The sequence below is a fragment of the Hipposideros armiger genome, unplaced genomic scaffold (assembly GCF_001890085.2).
Source record: "Hipposideros armiger isolate ML-2016 unplaced genomic scaffold, ASM189008v1 scaffold_20, whole genome shotgun sequence".
In the NCBI taxonomy this organism is placed as follows: Eukaryota; Metazoa; Chordata; class Mammalia; order Chiroptera; family Hipposideridae; genus Hipposideros; species Hipposideros armiger.
The window spans coordinates 1,851,605-1,868,693 of NW_017731370.1; the positions used below are offsets into that span (position 1 = coordinate 1,851,605).

At 36.6% G+C, this 17,089-nt stretch overlaps 1 protein-coding gene across 1 annotated transcript in view; it reads left to right on the plus strand.

Moving 5' to 3' along the window:
• Positions 1-17,089, plus strand: part of SEL1L2 (SEL1L2 adaptor subunit of SYVN1 ubiquitin ligase) — a 141,298-nt gene that overhangs the window by 33,351 nt on the left and 90,858 nt on the right. Inside the window, exon 2 of the mRNA XM_019635252.1 lies at positions 10,282-10,337. Within this exon, the coding sequence (XP_019490797.1) occupies positions 10,282-10,337 (56 nt within the window). The remainder of the gene's footprint in view (positions 1-10,281; positions 10,338-17,089) is intronic.

Consider the following 17,089-nt stretch of genomic DNA (forward strand, 5'->3'; position numbering starts at 1 on the left):
CTAAATAAATGTTTACTTTAATTTTTAAAAAGATAACAATCACAAAAATTCATTTTTACAAATCTGTTTCACAATAGAAGCAAAAATTATAAAATAGCTAGGAATAAATTTAATAAAAGTGGAACAAGATATATTTGTTAAATAAAAATGAAAAATTTCTAAAGAGCATTAAACAGAAAATCTGAATAAATTAAAGGTATACACCTAAATAGATTTCAATATTGTAAACACGCCAGGACTTTGTCAATTCACATGTAAATCCAATGTAATCCCAATGAAAACACCAACACATTTGAAAAATGAATCTGACAACATTATTCTAAGATTCATCTAGAAAAGAAATTATGCTAGAATTCCCAAGATAATATTTAAAAAGGAACAAGGAAGGGGTGTGTGTGTGTGTGTGTGTGTGTGTGTGTGTGTGTGTGTGTGTATCTACACAGAGATTCTTACTCAATCAGATAGCAAAATATGCAATTGTATAACTGCAGTAATTAGGGTATTGGCAGAATAATAGACAAATAGATCAAGAAAAATACAACAGAGATTTTTAAAATGAAGTAATGTATGAATAAAAATTTCATTCCTGAAAGGATATTTTTTCAATGCAGTGGGTAAAGGATAGGCTATACCAAATGCTATTGACAAACTGCCATTTATTTAGGAAAAAAATTAGATTCCACTTTATACCAATCACAGAAATTGACTCCAGATGGATTAAAAACATAATCAGTGAAAGCACATCTATAAAAATAGCTAAAAGTGATACATATTATATATTCAAATGATTAGTAAAAAAAACCTTCTTGAACAAGATACACACACACACACACACATACACACACACACACACACACACAAAGGTTATAAGTGAGGAAAAGACTGATAATAATTTTGACTGTCAGAATTTAAAACCTCTGCTGCAAAGGACATCATAAACCATTGAAAAACTAAGAGCAGATTGAAAACTATATTTATAGCATATATACCAATCAAATAATATCCAGAATATATAAAAACACTCGTAAGAATATTTTTTTAAGACTAAAGATGGTCAAATTATCTGTCAGTTCCTTGGAGAGAAAATACAAATGCCCTTACATGTGAAAAGATCATAACCTTGCCCATAACCATGAAAGTGGAAATTAGCAATGAGATACCAGTGTTATCACAATACATTGACAAAAATTGAAAAGTGATGATTAGGGTGAGGAAAAATTAATATTCTAATATACTGTGTATGGAAGTATAAATCAGAGTAAGTAGCTTTTTTGGGAATGCCAATTTGCCATTATCTTAAAATTTACATTGGGCAAATGCTAGTTCTCAAATGAGCAAATTCATGTCTTGTTGTCCTCTCTAGCAAAACTTTATACATCTTTCATAAGAAACATGTTCAAGGTTATCCATTACAGTATTGTTTGTAATACCAAAGTAATTGAAAACACCTTAAATATTTATCCATATTTAGTGATTAAATTTAACACCATTGTAGAGATGACTCTCTTCCAACCCTGAGTTCTAGATTTTACTTTACGGTATGTCAGAAGTTCCCAAAAACGTAATCATTAACAAGGAATTCCTACACATAAACCCAAACTGATTTCTTATCTCTACATTCAATAGATGTTGAACATTACCTCAAGTGCTTGTAGTATCAAGATTACTGTATATTTCTAACGTCTCATACATAATTTTCTATAAATATATTTTATATTTGTATAAAAATATACAAAATATGCCAAAATTCAAAAAGTTAAGGATTTTCTATATAGTTATTGTCTGTGTTAGCCAATTTAGTAGTACCAGGTAAAATATCCACCTTTAAACTTCTATCAGTTTTAATTCCCATTGCATTAATTATTTAAGTAATATTTTTAATCACTCCAAGTTAAACCATGGTAGTGTTGGATAATGCTACATACTGCCAGTCATTTAGATCACTGGAGAAGACAAGACATGGTAAGCATAAGTGCCTTGCCCAAGATCTATTAATACATCCATTTACAAAGGGAACTAAGACTAGAATTGCAGACTTCTGAATTCTGTTATCTTGCTTTACTGATAATTCACATTTCTTTATTCTTGAAAAGAGACACACTGATAATGAAAGGACATGAGAGCCAGAAGCACCAAGAGTTCAATACCTGCTTTTGTTTTTTCACTTTATTGGGGAAGAATGTGTTTTTTCCAGGACCCATCAGCTCTAAGTCAAGTTGTTGTCCTTCAATCTTAGTTATGGAGGGTGCAAGCTCAGCTCCAAGTTCAGCTGCCGCTTTCAATCTAGTTGCAGGGGCTGGGGGCCTAGTCCACCATCCCACATGGGAGTCGAACCAGCAACCTTGTTCTTAAGAGCACGTGCTCTCACCAGCTGAGCCATCCAGCTACCCATTGGCAGCTCAGTGGCAGCTCAGCTTGGGCACAGCTCACTAGCCCATGTGGGAATCAAACCGGCAACCCTGTTGCTCAGAGCTCACGCTCTAATCAACTGAGCCACCCAGTGGCCCTACACCTGCTTTGAAACTAGCTCTTATAAAACTCAAAACAAGTCATATACATCAAAATATGATTCACCAAAAATAATTTGTCACTTTTTTCCCTGGGTTCAATCAATCAATCAGTTAAACAGAAACACATAAAAATATATAATCTTTAATGCACCATAACTCAGCCAGTCCATTCCCAAATAAGATTCAAAACTAATACTACAAGTTCATGGATAGCACTACTGAGTTCAAAGTTGTTGCAGTGATAAAGCATAGCAACGGTGGGGTGGGGTGGGGGGGCGGGGAATGAGAAAAACCACTATCATTATGTGTAAAAAAAAAAAATTGCCTTTGTGGCTATTGAATTTAATTTGACAATTCCAAATCTGAGATTCTTTGATTCTAAGTTTTCAGTAGTAACTTAAAAGGCAATTTGGTTGAATTTTAGATCCAAGAATAGAATTATATGGTGTGTTATCATAAAGGTATTTAATCAACTAACAATTTTAATTAAGACACTGTGCAGGGTGCTATAAGTGAACCTAAAAACAGAGAAGTGGACCCTTTCCTTGGAGATCTTACAGTCCATAAAATAAAATTCAATGTATGTCTGGGTGCTAATATGAGTGACACAAGACACAAGTCCCTAAGAACTTCCAAAAAGGGAGAGGTTATTTAAGACTAAAGTACAGGAAAACCTACAGATAGGAGGGTAAATTTGTTTAGTTGTTTTAACAAATATGTATTACATATCCATTATAGGACAGGAATTGTGGTAGATGACAGACTCCAATTTTGAAATGGGACAAACATATCCTGGAAGGATTAACAAAATTTGGATAATGGGAGAAGAAAAGGAAGGCATTCCAAATTAGAAGAAGTACACAAATCAAGGATATGGCTGTAAGAATGATCAGTGTACAAATGGGGTAGGAGGATACCACCACTTCAATAAGAGCAGAGTATAGTGGAAATCAATTGGTTAAGAAAAATAGGGTAAGATTATTGAGAATCTTAAATTGCCAGGCAGAGGAAATTAAATTACACACACACACACACACACACCAAAACAAAACAAAACAAAACATTATTAAGTGCCTAGCCCATATCAAATACTTCATATCCAAAATCTCATTGAATTCTCAGTACAACTCCTCCCACTCCTCACCCACAAGTGCACCCTGGATATAAGACAAAAATAGTTCTCCTTATTTAATGGATGAGAACACAAACTCAGATGTTTATGACTTGTTCAAGGTCACATACCTAGAAAGTGGTAGAAACATAATTTGATTCCATGTCTTCTGATTCCAAGCCCAGTGCTCAATCCACTACATTCCAACTGCTTCTTAAGTTTTCACCTGACATGGTAGCAGCCACTTGAAGAAACTTGAATAGGAGAGTGACACCATACTCCCAGCTGGATGGATTTTTCATAAGCAATAATCTAGTGATGGTAGTAGGATAGAACTAAACATCAAGGGACAATATAGAATTCAAACTTGCGAGGCTTTTTGAGGATTTAGGTGTCATGCCATAAAGTCCTAGACTGGGTTAATAACAATGCTAATGGAACATAAGTTACAACTCAAAAACAAAACGAAGTTTTGCTTTGCCAAGAGAACAATGACATGAGATGAATAAAAAAATGATCTATGATTTTGAGCTTGGGAAGCTGATGATCTACCTGACAGAGACAGGAAATTAGAGAGGGAAAACTCACTTAGGGAGGAAGCATATGAGCAATAATAATTTAGTTTAGAAACATTGGAACTTAAAGGTAATAAGAATATGTTGAGGTCGCTTTGCTGCTTACTCAATCATATTTCGGCCACTTCAGTACTGATTGTTAACTAAACAGGTAGTTTAAGTGTTTCCACTTTTCTTTAAAACCCTAACTGAAAACTCTCTATTAGTTGTGAAGTTTCAGATTTTCAACTAAAGCTGCTCAGTGTGTATCTTTAAGCTTAAAAGCTTTAATGCCCAATTTGTGAAGGACAAATCACATTTTACACTCATCATCAACAAAGGCATTATATGTTATATGCATAAAAATAATGTATCTATTATACATTTTAGCTCACAAACCCAAGTATATAAGAAATATAACTCTCTTAAGTTTTTAATACTGGAATTTAATTTCTATTTCAAGCTATCTCCAGCTCTCTCTTCCTTTCTAATCCAGAGAATGTTTTCTCATTTAGGGAAGAGGGGATAGAAGGCCTTGCTATTACCTTGATGTTATGTATCAGGCATTCTCCACATCCATTCTATTCTCTACATAGTAAGTCCTTTCATTACACCCTCACAGCCAAAAAATTCCTTTCTTTCTGTTACATCATTCTTTTTTTCTGAAGCAATGAACAACTCTGGCTGAATGGTAAAAAGGGCACAGGATACAAGAAAATTCAAGGAAAAATCATCAGTTAACATCACCTAATATAGTCTACTATATTTTCTCACTTGCATTTTGCACTCCTTACAAATTATTTCTCATCTAATCAAGAATTAATAATTCCAAATTACTACAACTAAGGACACATAGAAGAAGCCAACTCAAGACTGGGAGGAGGGACAAAGAAACAGAATGGGCTGGTCCCACACCTGCGTGTGACCATTAAAAATTGCGAGGGATATCTCAGCTGCAGAGGTTCCCTCCCACCAAAGGAGTGAGAGGTCCCAGCCCTACAACAGGCTCCCCAGCCCAGGATTCCAGTGTTGGGGACACAAGTACCCACAACTTCTGGCTTTTAAAACCAGTGGAGCTTGTGGCTGGGTGAGATGGAGGGTAGAGTCCCAGGAGCTCCTCTTAAAGGGCCCATGCAAAGACTTACTCACTGACAGACTCACTTGCTCTGAGTTCCATGACTGGGGCAGCACCTCAAAGGTGCCAGAACCATACCAGGAAGAACTGGGTTGTCTGGTTTTAGGGTGAGACCTGGAAGGGCAGCTTTGTCCCAGGCAGAAGGGCAGGCAGAATCTGTTAGTTTTTTGTTGAGCTCTAACCCCTCCCAGCATGAAGCCAGAAGGAGCTGCCATATCTGAGTCTCCATCAACCTAGCTGACACTGTCCACCCTGCCCTGGTGATTTCCTGAGACCCTGCCCCACCCAGATTTTAGGCTCACACAAACCACTTCCAGTGGCTCTTCCACACAAAGGGCATGTCTTGGCTTATGCTGCACTTTCCTAAAATCTCTCGAAGGTTCACAAAACCCAAACAAGAAGCATCTGGCCTTGATGTGTCCTGTACCTCTTACTGAGCAACTCAAGCCTGTCATTAGAGGCAGCCAGCCTCAATTGCAGCTGGGCCTCTCAAGGCACCTCCAAGACCAGTGCAGGTGGCAGCCATCTGTGGATTACCTTGTGGCTCATGCCAGGTGTCCATGGGTAGGACACAGGCTGTGGCTGAATTTGGTCTGCAGTGGGGCCCCTCTGAGGAGGCTAAGGTAGCAGAAAACACCCAATCAAAACAGCAAAAACTAAAAAAGAATCCATAGAAATTAGGATAGTTTAAGTGGTCTCTGGGACAACATCAAGTGTACCAACATTCACATCATAGGGGTAACTGAAGGGGAAGAGAGAGAGCAAGGCATTGAAAATCTATTTGAAGAAATAATAATGGAAAACTTCTGTAAACTGGCAAAGGAAATAGACATACAAGCTTAGGAAGTACAGAGAGTCCCAAACAAGATGAACCCAAAAAGGCCCACACCAAGACACATCACAATTAAAATGCCAAAGGTTAGAGACTAAGAATCTTAAAAGCAGCGAGAAAGCCTGTTACCCACAAGGAAGCTCCCACAAGACTGTCAGTTGATTTCTCCATAGAAACTTTGCAGGCCAGAAGGGATTGAAATGAAATATGCAAAGTGACATAAAGCAAGGACCTACAACCAAGGTTGCTCTATCCAGCAAAGTGATCATTTTGATTCAAAGGATAAAGAGTTTCCCAGACAAGAAAAAGCCAAAGGAGTCCATCACCTCCAAACCAGTATTACAAGGAATGTTAGAGTGACTTCTTTAAAATGAAACAAAAAAAAGATAAAAAATATGAGTAATACAATGGCAATAACTATGTACCTATCAATAATCACTTTAAATATAAATGGATTAAATGCTGCAGTCAAAAGATTGGGTAGTTGAATGGATAAGAAAACAAGACCCTTACATATGCTGTCTATAGGAGACTTCACTTTAGGTCAAAAGACACACAGACTAAAAGCATGAAAAAGGTTATTTCAGGAGAATGCAAATGAAAAAAAAAAAAGCTGGGTTAACAATACTTATTCCAGATAAAACAGAGGCTATAACCAGAGATGACAAAGGACTCAGTAATACCACTTCTGGGTATATCCAAAGAATTCCAAAATGCTATTCAAGGGGATGTGTGCATCTGTATGTTCATTGCAGCATTGTTTACGATGGCCAAGATGTGGAGGCAGCTTGGGTGTCTGTCGATGAATGAATGGATAAAGAGGACATGGTACATATATACAGTGGAATATTGCTTAGTCATGGAAAGGAATGGGTTCTTGTCACTGACAATGGCATGAATGGACTGAGAGGGTATTGTGCTGACTGGAGTGTGTCAGACAGAGAAAGACAGATGCAATGTGATTTCATTTATATGTGGAATCTAAAGAACAAAATAAACAAACAAAATAGAAACAAACTCATAGATATAGAGAACATTTTGATGGTTGCCAGACAGTAGGGGGTTTCGGGGTGGGTGAAAAAGAGGAAGAGATTAAGAAGTACAAATGTGATATTATGAAGTATCATAGGGTTGTAGGGTACAGCATAAAAAATATAGTCAATAATATTATAGTAACTATTGGTGTCAGATGGGTACTAGATTTATTAGGGTGATAGATGGGAGGGGGGTTGGGAGCAGGGTGAAAAAGGTGAAGGGATTAAGAAGTAGGAAGTGGTGGTTAAAAACAGTCACGGGCATTTCTCCAAAGAGGACATACAGATGGCCAATAGACATATGAACAGATGCTCAACATCACTAATCATCAGAGAAATGCAAATAAAACCAAAATGAGATAACACCTCACATCAGTTAGAATGGCTATCACAAACAAGAAAAACAATAACAAGTGTTGGAGAGGCTGTGGAGAAAAAGGAACCCTCATACAATGTTGGTTGGAATGCAGGTTGGCACAGCTGCTATGGAAGGAAGTGTGGAGGTTTCTCAAAAAATTAAGAATAAAATTACCATATGACCCAGCAATCCCTTTCCTGGGTATATACCAAAACAATCTGAAAACGTTTATCTGTAAAGATACATGTGCTCCAATGTTCACTGCAGTTTTATTTACAGTGGCCAAGACTTTGGAAACAACCAAAGTGTCCTTCGATAGATGATTGGATATAGAAGATGTGGTATATATACACAATAGAATATGATTCTACCATAAGAAAAGATGAAAGAGTGCCATTTGCAACAACATGGATGGATCTTGAGATTATTATGCTAAGCAAAATAAACAGACAAAAAAGTCAAGAACCATATGACTTCACTGATATGTGGGATATAAAACTGAAAGTAACAAAGGAGCAAGACAAACAAAGAAACAAAAACTCATAGACATAGACAATAGTTTAGTCGTACCAGAGGGTAAAGGAGGAGGGGGGTGGTAGACGAGGGCAAATGGGATCAAATATATGGTGAAGGAAGGAGAACTGACTCTGGGTGGTGAACACACAACGTGATATATAGATGATGCATTACAGAATTGTACACTTGAAACCTATGTAACTTTATTAACCATTGTCACCCCAATAAACATTTTTTTTTTTTAGCTGAGCTATCCTACTACCTGTTGGCAGCTCAGCGGCAGCTCAGCTCAGGCCGGGACTCGAACCAACTCAGCCACTCGGCCGGCCCAAACTTTTTTTTTTCCCCAATAAACTTTAATTAAAAAAAATTGTCATGGGCATGTAAAGCATAGAGAATATAGTCAATAATATGGTAATAACTATGCATAGTGCCAGGTAGGAACTAGACTAGTCAGGGAGGCCACTTCTTAAATTATTTAAATGTCTAACCAATATGCTGTACATTTGAAACTAATATAAAATAATATTAAGTGGACCAGCCCCATGGGGTGGATGTAAGATGACGCCTTACCCAGGTAGGTGAGAAAGGTTCTTGTGACATTCTTCCAGAATAGGAATGAGACTAATTTACATATATATATATATATATATATATATATATATATATATATATATATATTATCTTAAAGGCATCTTAAATCCTTTAACAAAGTGAGCCTCATATAATTATGTGTATACAGCTAACATTTATTAAACACTGAGTATGTGTTAAGTACTGTGCTAAATACTTTACATGGATTATCTCATTTGATTATCATAAATTAATGAAATAGGTTAAAAAATCAGTACTAGAACACAGGTTTGTTTGACTCAAAAGCCACATGGTGAACCATGATGCTATCTATGCTTCCTCTGATAATGATTATCCATGGCCCCAAAATGATCACTTGGCAAACTTGGGTTAAAGTTTCATTTGTAATACCATTCCTATTCTGGCATAATTTCTTTTACATCCTGAACCTAACAAGCAATCCTAATGTATATAGTAGTATGAAATATGTATAATTTTCACATGCTTTATATTAATGTATTTGTCAATCTGCAGTTATTTAATTTTTATTTAAAGTTTGCTAATTGTTTGTCTAATTTGACAAAAAACTAAATATCAAACAATCTGTGGCCAGTTTCTATAAGGTCTGGGTGCAAAGTAAACAGAACAGACAGAACTGTGAGGCCAAGTAATAAAGTTCATTAGTGAGAGAATGAATAAAACATATCAAATTAATAAATACAATTCAGAGGTAACATTTGAAAATTCATAACCTGCTTTTAAAGTACAAACTCATGACTTTTGGAAAAATAAAATTTTGACTACCCTATATTTGTGTTGAGTCAAATTCTTCAGTCTGTAAAATGTGAATGTATCCCATTCATGCATGTTTTACTTCAGGAAATATATAGGGTCATTTTTAATGTGCATCAAATAATTTTTCTGTAACTAAAAATTATCAATCCTAATAATGTAATTAAGTTGACATGCTATGATGTGTCATCCCATTATATCAATTTTTCAAAGACTTATTTTCTAAATATATAAGTTAAGAAATTTTAAGTACTCTGCAAAAATTAAATATACCAATGATTACATGTGTATTTTATACAGCATATATATTCAATTCGTTATAAAAAGATTTATTAAAAATTACTTGTGAAAATTATTTTCTCAAATTTCAAAGCCTGATGTAATTATTCTAGTCTACATTTCTCTGACATTTATATCATTCAACTATATTAATTTTTAGCATCTCTCTGACATATGGATGAGACTATAAAAATATAAAAGATTGTATTCCTTCCCTGTTTTAATATTTTTTATTAATAGATGGCATGTATTTGCATAGATACATTTAAATTAAATTCTAGCTCAGAAAGTTTTCCACTATTGTAATTAGCTTTATTATTTGTAGAACTCTTTCATGTTAACGCAATTTCAGGATGCTTGATTAAAGTGTTTAGATTATTTCTGATGTCATTAACATATTTAAAAATTATCAGTGAAAGAATTATTTTGTAACACATTATTAGTAACTTTAAACTGTAAGTTATTTTCAACCATTTTTCTTAGAGTTCTAAAAATTATCTAGCAAGTTATTTAACAAGAAATGTATTTAGTGAAATTTTAAAAAGAAATTCTTTTCAAATTTTATAAAAATGTTTTGTGTATTGCAGATATCGAAGCAGAAAAACATAATAAAAAACAAAAAGAAAGAAATGTCACCACACAGGTAAATATTTTGCTAAATCATTGTATTTTTCCAATACAAAATTTAGGCTCTAGGCACTGTTATTAGTATGTATTCAGCCTGTTCAGAATTCTTATACAAGTAATTAATGACTTTGGTTTCTGTTCTTGGTTTTTTCATTATCAATCATTATTTTTTGTTCATTCATTAAACAAATATTTACTCATTCCACTGTGAGAAGGGAAGGCTGTTATTAGGTCTGAGAATTCTCATAAGCCATAACCTGTCTGAGGTCCTAAATATTAAAACAAAGGCAGAGGCAGTCTGGCTTACAGAGTCACAGGTGCTTATTAAAAGTTATTAACCTTACAATGTCTTCTGACATTTAGGAAGTAAGGGATTCAACATTTTCAGTCTATTCTCAACCCAGCAACCACATAATTCTGTAAATGTAGGTCATTTCAAATCACTCCTGTACTTGAAACAGTTTAGTGGCTTCTTGTCTCACGCAGAGGAAAAATCAGTGTCTTGCCTATTAGACTCTGTGGTCTGCACCAGTTTTTGCTCTGACATCATCTCCTACAACTGTGTCCCTTACTCACACCATTCTAAACACACTTGGCTCTGTGCTTTTCCTCAGAAACTCAAGGTATGTACTCACCTTTCTGTTCTTTCTGCTTGGAATGCCCCTGGGCCCATATATCCATATGACTCCCTTCTGTCACTCCCTTAAGGTCTCCGCTCAAATGTCATTTTGTGGAGAGTCTTTCCCTGGATATTCTGTAAATTTGCAATCACTCTATCTAAAATTTCAAACACTATCACAACACCCTCTATCTCCCTTCTCTGATGTATTTTTCCTCTCAGAATTGTCACTATGTAACATATAAGGTTGTCGGGAAAGTCATGATGTATTTTGTCTGTGTTTTTCAAAGGTCATTTATTTATATAAAGAGCAAAGATCAATCAATGATACATTGCCCATTTTGTTTGGTAAGCTTTTGCCATCTTTCAGTGAGCTTCATAATTCCTCATTCATAGAAGGACCTGTCTTTATTTGCAAAAAACTGAACAAGGTGCTGATTTACAGCCTCGTCGGAATTGAACAATATACCATGCAAGGAGTTTTAAATAGAGAGCAAAACAAGTGGAAGTCTGACGGCTACGGTGGGTATGGCAACACATCTCATCCAAGCTCCAATAGTTTTTGACAGGTGATCAAACTTGTGTGTGGTCTCGCGTTGTCGCGATGGAACACAACTCCTTTACAATTAACAAGCTCTGGACATTTCTGGATGATGGATTCATTCAAACTGTCCAATTGCCGACAGTACACATTTGAATTGATTTTTTGGTTTCTTGGTAGGAGCTTGAAAAACACGACAGCTTTAAAATCCCACCACACTGAGAGCATAACCTTCCTCCGATGAATGTCTGCTTTCGATGTCTTTTGAGGCTAATCATCATGTCGGGACCAAGGTCGTTTGTGCACCACATTGTTGTAAACAATCCACTTCTCATCACCAGTTATCAATCGCTTCAAAACAGGATCATTTTCCTCATGTTTAATGAGCATATTGCAGATGTTTATATGCGCCATCAAATGAACTTCTTTGAGTTCATGTGGAACCCGAATATTGAGCTTGCTTACATATCCCAGCTTCTTCAGGTGGTCGTGAATTCTTGAATGATGGATGTTCAATGTGTCTGCAATCTCTCATGTTGTGTGTAACGTGGGTTTGACTCGATCGATGCCTTTATTTTGTTGCCATCAACCTCGGTGGGCCTCCCTGACTGAGGAGCGTCGTTGAGATCAAAATCACCAGCACGGAATTTCATGAACCATCATTAGCACTGACGTTCTTGTAGAGCATTGTCACCATAAACTTTATGCAACTTTTCACAAGCTTGATGCACATTCTTCCCTTTATGGAAGTAAAACAGTAAAATATGACAAAAATGCACAGTTTGGTCTTCCATTTTCAACTTGTAAAATCTCCAAAACTCAACCAAATCGCTCAATTTTTTTTAGAATGAAGCTAAAACTGTCAGCTGTCAAATGACATAGAAATAACATAGATGCGAATGACTCTAGTACTTCCAAAAATGAACTAGTGCCATCTGTCGCAAACATGCGTCCTGACTTTTCCGACAACACAATACCGTATTCTATTACATTTGTTGTCAGTGCCCTTTCATTAGAATATAAACTCCATGAGAGCAGGGGGTTTTGTCTGTTCTTCACTGCAGTTATCCCAGCAACTAGAACAGTGTCTGGCACAAAGCAGGCACTCAATAAATGTTTATTGAATTAATAAATAAATCTTAAGAGTAAAGGAGTAAACTTTGATAAAGTGTTTATATAAATCAAAAACTTTTTTCTACATTGCAACATTCTCTAAACCCCTCCAAGTTTAGCTCTTCTTCATTATCCTAAGTACCACCTCCCACAATCAACAGTGGTATTATCTACAGAAATACAAGTGACCTTGGCATAAAGCTCACGGTTTGTCCCCTGGCAGGTGGAGACTGAAGGAACATCACTTTCATCAGGTCATCTTGCCTTCCCTTGTGGGCTCTTGGTATCATGTGACATGTAGTGCCTGCCCAATGACATATGAAAGCCCCTTTTAGAATCAAGGAACTCCATACTGCTTGGGATCAAGGATGCTGCTCAGACCCACAAGTGTCCTGCCCAATGCTCAGCATTAATAGATGAGGCCCATATAGTATATATGGGAAAAGACCCCAGCTCTTAGCACAAAAGAAAACTACAAACTATTCTAAGAGATCTCAGAATATTGGAAAATAAAGCATAATCTTCTTGTCAAAGACAGAGGGAAGCATGCCATGGTGGCCTGTTTGTAGACTGTATATGTCACCTAATACCACTGGGAGTGTCTATGTTTTTAAACTTCCTTAGCACCAACCTCATGGAGCTTGGACTGCAGAAGTAAAAAGACCAAAGGCCCCAAACGACTCTAATGCAATCCATGCTACACTACACCCAGAATAAACTCCCTTAACTAAATTTGCTATATTGTTTTATGAATTCTTTGCAATAAATAGGATACTATCTGGCTAAAAACACCCTCCCCCCATTTCTACACCCATTGAAGACCTGATAAATTCTGGTTATCCTTCATAATAATTACTATCTGCATTTAAAATTTTTAAACACCCTTCTAAACATAGCTGCTCTTTTCCTAGTTTTCTCTTTCTGGCTTTACAACTACAATTCACAAAATAATATTATCTAATAAATTTCCCCAACACACACTTTTTAAAAACACACATACATACTTTAAAAAAATGTTTAAAGATACTTAGTCTTGTGTTAAGGACTTAATATTTTCAGTAGTTCTGGGTATTATTTCCTTCAGCATTAAAGAATGATCATGATCATAGATGTGGTAAACCAATCCCCATATCTAATGTACTACAGGGGAGTAACCAAGGCCCCTTAAGGGAGCAATTCAAGTGTATGGCTGAGGGGCCATTGTGACAACCACCGCCACCAAGAGCAACAGTGGAAACTCTGAAAACAAGGAAAATGTAGCCTGCCTCTTAGCATTGAGCAGTTCCATCAGAGTTCCCAGAGTGCTGAGTTCCATTCTCTACTTCACCTTAGCAGACATAGTCTTCTTGTTTTTGAATCTAACATCTTGTTCCAATAGATGTTTGACTTTTAAAACATATTTTGGTACCTTGACTTATGTTATAAACTTCATAATTCATCTTCAGAATCGTATCTTACAGTTATGTAATACTTAAACTTTATGATAACCCCTTCACATATACTATTTATTCCTCCTAATATTTCTTTGAAGTATGTTAATTGTTTATTTAAATGTTAATTATTATCCCATTTTACAAATTAGAAAAGCAAGACCACTGAAATTTAAAAGATCTTTGTATTACAAATTTTCAGTACACTCATTCATTCAATACAGTGCCTCCTACGTACCAAATACAGTTACTGGAATTTGGAATTCCCAAAAGGATCATTTTTTTTTTTTTTAGCCTTGTGAAACCTCTGTTCGGTATTGCTTAAACTTGATTGTAAGCTTCTGAAGGGTAAGAAAGTATCTTTTTATATTTTTTTAGTGCAATGCTTTACATGTGGTCAATAGAATAAAGGTTTACAGATATAATTAAATACGCTACTACCCTTTATTCAAGATGTGGTTGTAAAATGGGTAGATTCTCCATCCCCTGGACTCTTATTTTCTTTCTAATCACCTATCTTGGGATCATACTTCTCCAAATGTTATCTTTACCTTCATTTTAACTGAAATCTAGCTGTCTCCTGAGACCTTCCTCTGTAGCCCTCTCAAGCATTTTCTCCCACAACCCAATATGCTGGTCCTAGTTGGGGTGGTTGCTATCCTTCTCCCTTCTATTGCCACAGTCTCACTGGGAGATGAGGACAAAGAAGTAAACCACGGTCTTTCTCTCCAACTCTGTTATCTGTTTCTCTCTGTAAAACCCTGAAGTCAAATCTCTAGCCTTAGCAGACAGGTTTACTTTTTTAAATAAAATGCTATTTAAAATGGGTTCTGCTTCCCAGTACTGTTTCTGTGTGTTTGCTTGTTTTTGTCTTTAAGCAAAGTACCATAGGACTGGGTCCCATCTCAGAAAAGTTTCCTGGCACAAAAAGTAGAATGTAGCTACAAATAAGTTAGGATTAAATGTACAGTGAGAAAAACTCATTTTTTCTTTCCTCTAAGCCCACAGGTCATTTAGCTTCTTTTGTGAGAGGATGCTCTTACCTTTCCTGTGCTCTAAGGAAACAAGGGATTTCTCCAAAATAAAGAAGGCTGCCCTTTACATTCGCCCTTTACTCAAGACACACTATTTGAAATAAGAACTACAGTAAAAAGTTCATAAAGCATATATAATTAATTGAATAGATAAAGCATGAAACATGTAGAATGATCTCAGCTTTAGAGACTATAGAGCAGGGAGTTACTACTAACCAAGAAGGCCGACACCGCAGGATCAGAGGAAAGCGATCACTGTGGGTCAGAGTGATATGGGCAGACCTTGGGGGGAATGAACTTGTGTTGGGCCTGGGAACAGGCATGATAGTTAGGCTAATAGGAAAGGACGGGGCGGTGGGAGACAATAAAAACTATATAAGCAAAGGCAAAGAAGTAGGAAAGATCCTATTCCACTTGGGGAACAGGGAGGAGAGTTTAGCTATTATGGATATTTGTGTAAGTGTGGGAGTAATAAGCAATAGGGTTACTATAACTCTTTTAGGACAGACTATGAAGAATCTTAGATTCTGTGCCAGGAAAATTATTTTATCCTCTTGTCACTGAGGACTGTGAGCTTTTGAGTTGGGCAGTGATATATTCAAAAGGATGTTTGAGAAAAACTCATCCAGCATGAATCTTCAAGATAAAGAGAAGTGAAGAAGCAAAGGGTTAGGTAAGAGGTTTTCAAACACCATGTGACTCCAATTAAGAGCTATAGCTAGTCTATAAATGGGCTTTAGAAGTTTAAAAACATACTTCTAAAGCATGAGCTTTAAACTTGGATTTAAAAAACATACTTCCATTGGGATTGTTGTTTGAAAACTAAAATATACATTGTAAGTTCTTAAACAGAAATTCCTGCCAGAAATGTCTCTGAAATATATCCCCAACCAACAGCTATCACCACTTACCCACTACTATCTTCTTACTTCACTACCACCGTCAACTCTCACCTGGTTTGTTTTAATTACCTCCTCCTTTTCCCCAACCCTTTCTCCAACATATAACATTCTCCACACAGCAGTCAGGGTGACTCTTTAGAAATTTGAGTCAGGGGCTGGCCAAGTGGCGCATTGGTTAAGAGTTGGCTTGGGAGCGCAAGCTCTGAGCAACAGGGCAGCCGGTTCGGATCCCACATAGGCCAGTGACACTGCGCCCTCTACAGCTAAGATGTTGAACAACAGCTCGACCTGGAGCTGGGCTGCCGTGAGTCCCCAGAGTAGGGTGTAAGCTGCAGTGGAGTTGCAGTGGGTTGCCGTAAGCTACCGTGAGTGGCCGGCAGCCAGAATAAGCTGTCATGAAATGGAGACATGGACCAGAGAGGTAAAGTTGCAGCCAGAGAGGTAAAGTTGCAGAAAAGGACAGTTTATTAGAAGAAAAAATACATTTCAGAGAAGCAGAAGCAGGCCTGAGTAGTAGAGTATAGCTCAAGGGCCATTATTAAAAGAGAAGGTACACTCCAAAGAGTTTGGAGCGGGCCGAGCAAAGGAGGAAACTCAAAAGGCCTGTTTTCTTTTCTTTAATAGGCCAGATCTGGAAGAGGCACACATTGCTTTCAGCCACTTTTCAGTGCTGCAAGACCATGATCCTGGACACACACAAAATCACACATCAAAAAATCCTGCTTCACAAGGTTGCCGGTTCGATCACCACATGGGCCACTGTGACCTGTGCCCTCCCTAAAAGAGTCAACTATGCCAATGTAGCATTAAAGCAACATGTAGGTAATGACCATGGCTGTTCCCCTATAAAATTTAACCAAAAAAAATTTCAATCAGCAAGAGAAAAGGGGTTCAGCCACATAACTCTGGAATTGAAATAATTTCTTTTTAATAAGCATAAGACTTTCTATTTAATATAAGTTGTATTCTGAGTAGGGTCAGATATTTAGTCTGTACAAAAAGTATCATAATTTTGGGGGATGGGAATTCCAGGTCCCTTCTGTTTATAGCGTTCTCTGAGTCATGGCCAGAGAACAGATAACTGCTAGCTTTCCACATTCTCTATCTCTTCCAAAAAAGAAAAGAAAAG